General features: G+C 49.7%; 1 protein-coding gene across 3 annotated transcripts in view; it reads right to left on the reverse strand.

Annotated features, from left to right (window-relative positions):
* Nucleotides 1-251: 251 nt before the first annotated feature.
* LOC142934054 (transmembrane protein 79-like) overlaps nucleotides 252-1,895 on the reverse strand; it is a 3,211-nt gene continuing 1,567 nt past the window's right edge. For all 3 annotated transcript variants that reach the window (XM_076078422.1, XM_076078421.1, XM_076078420.1), the window contains exons 3-6: nucleotides 1,558-1,895; nucleotides 1,286-1,480; nucleotides 969-1,200; nucleotides 252-793 (exon numbers count right to left, since the gene is read on the reverse strand). The exon at nucleotides 1,558-1,895 is cut by the window's right edge and continues 148 nt beyond it. In XM_076078422.1, the coding sequence (XP_075934537.1) occupies nucleotides 589-793; nucleotides 969-1,200; nucleotides 1,286-1,480; nucleotides 1,558-1,895 (970 nt within the window). In that variant the 3' untranslated portion in view covers nucleotides 252-588. The remainder of the gene's footprint in view (nucleotides 794-968; nucleotides 1,201-1,285; nucleotides 1,481-1,557) is intronic.

A 1,895-nucleotide genomic window follows, 5' to 3' on the forward strand; every position in this document is an offset into this window, starting at 1 on the left:
CATAACGTCGGGTTAAAACTAGCTCGGTAGTCTTGGTGCTTTTATTTTGAAGTCAGACTTGTAGGTACTTCCGGTGTGCAGGTGTCACTTTGTTTGGTGTCACGTGACTAAAGAGCAGACTGATGATCACTGAACAACACTAAAGTCTTATTTTAAAGATTTAACAGACTTATTAACTAAAAATAATTTAAATCCATAAGCTAAATTACATGCTTTTATTGTGAAATGAGAGATTTTAAGAAACAAACAAGTTTTTTTTAGTGAGCATTAAATATTTAATGATCCATGAACAGATTTTACAAAATGTTGAAAACAGGACCAACATAAACAGGAAGTCGTGAACATAAACAGGAAGTCATGAACAAACAGGAAGTTTTGACAAACTGCTTCATAAAGACAAAACAGAAGTGGGCGGGGCTATACAATGACCAGCTGGGGTCATGTCTCTTTAAACATTTCATAAGAATATAAGTTTATCAAAGAACAAACATTTTTATTTTCTTAGTTTTTTCTGTTTTAAAGTTTTAAAAAATAAAGTTGATGAGAAATATTTAATTCTGAGGAAGTTTATTGTTTAGTGATCAGCTCTCATCCCCAGAACCTCTGTTTGCCAACGGTGGGAGTCAGCACCTCCTCGGGAGGAGACGGGCGGCTGAAGACGGAGCCCGACGCCTCAACAGTGAAGATGAAGTAGAAGTTAGCCGCCATCATGGCGACACTCGGCAGGAAGGAGAGTCCGAACCCGAAGCCCCGGATACTGCTGCTGAACGCTGCAGCCACCCAGTAAACCAGCCTGGAGACACAAAACAAACGCACCTTTAATTTAAAGTGTAAACCTCTCATCAGCTGTAAACAGACTAATAAAGTTGTGTTTGAATATCTCTCATCGGAGGTAAACAGACTAATAAAGTTGTGTTTGAATACCTCTCATCGGAGGTAAACAGACTAATAAAGTTGTGTTTGAATACCTCCCCAGGGCGAACACGACCGTCATCAGAGGGACGAGCTTCAGTTGCTCCTGGCTGAGGTACATCGCCATGACGACCAGCTGCAGGAAGTAGATCAGGAACAAGGAGGCGGAGTCAGAGACGAAGCGTCGATGGACGGCGACCTCGTGAAGCTCCGCCTCCTTCTCGTCGTCATCTAACAGAGGGCGGAACGCTCCGGCCCGGAGACGACTAACGCCGAGGACCAGCCAACCTGAGAGGGGGGGGGGGGGGGGGGGGGAACACGGTTACCATGGAAACGATCTCAGTCTCTTCTTCTTCGTTGGTGTCGTACTCACCGAGGACGACGGGCGCGGCGGCGAACACGGAGCAGCGCAGCGTATACACAAGTCTGAGGGCGGGGCCGTCCAGCAGGGGGGCGTCGAACGGGAGGAAGACAAAACCCCCCCACACCAGGAGGGGGAAGAACAGCAGTGATGTCATCAGGGACACGCCCACCTTCAGGACGTCACGACTGGGACAGCCCCGCCCACCTGAGAGAGAGACAGACAGGTTAACAACGCTGCCGACCAGAGAGACAGACAGACAGACAGAGAAGCGGTATATTTACATGCGTTAGGGGGCGTGTCCTCGGGCCACTCGTACTGGTAGCCATCTTGGTTGTAGTCCTGTGGGTCTCCCTGGGGACCCAGGAAGGGACTCTTCTCCGACTCCATTTCCCAGAATGCCTCGCTGTCCCTGGGCGAGGACGGGGAGTAGAGGACGGTCACCGCGGGGCTGAACACCTGAGCGGCTTTCTCCGGCAGGTGGTTCTCTACAGGCTCCGCCTCCAGGTGAGTCTTTGGCCCCGCCCCCTCCCTCTCTGCCATCAGTCCTCTCTCGCTTTCTGTCCAACTCGCTGCCTCTCGAAGAGACACGTCTGACCTCACACTCATCCTGTCTCCTCTA

Source organism: Anarhichas minor, unplaced genomic scaffold, assembly GCF_050575085.1.
Source record: "Anarhichas minor isolate MPS153535 unplaced genomic scaffold, ASM5057508v1 ptg000066l, whole genome shotgun sequence".
In the NCBI taxonomy this organism is placed as follows: Eukaryota; Metazoa; Chordata; class Actinopteri; order Perciformes; family Anarhichadidae; genus Anarhichas; species Anarhichas minor.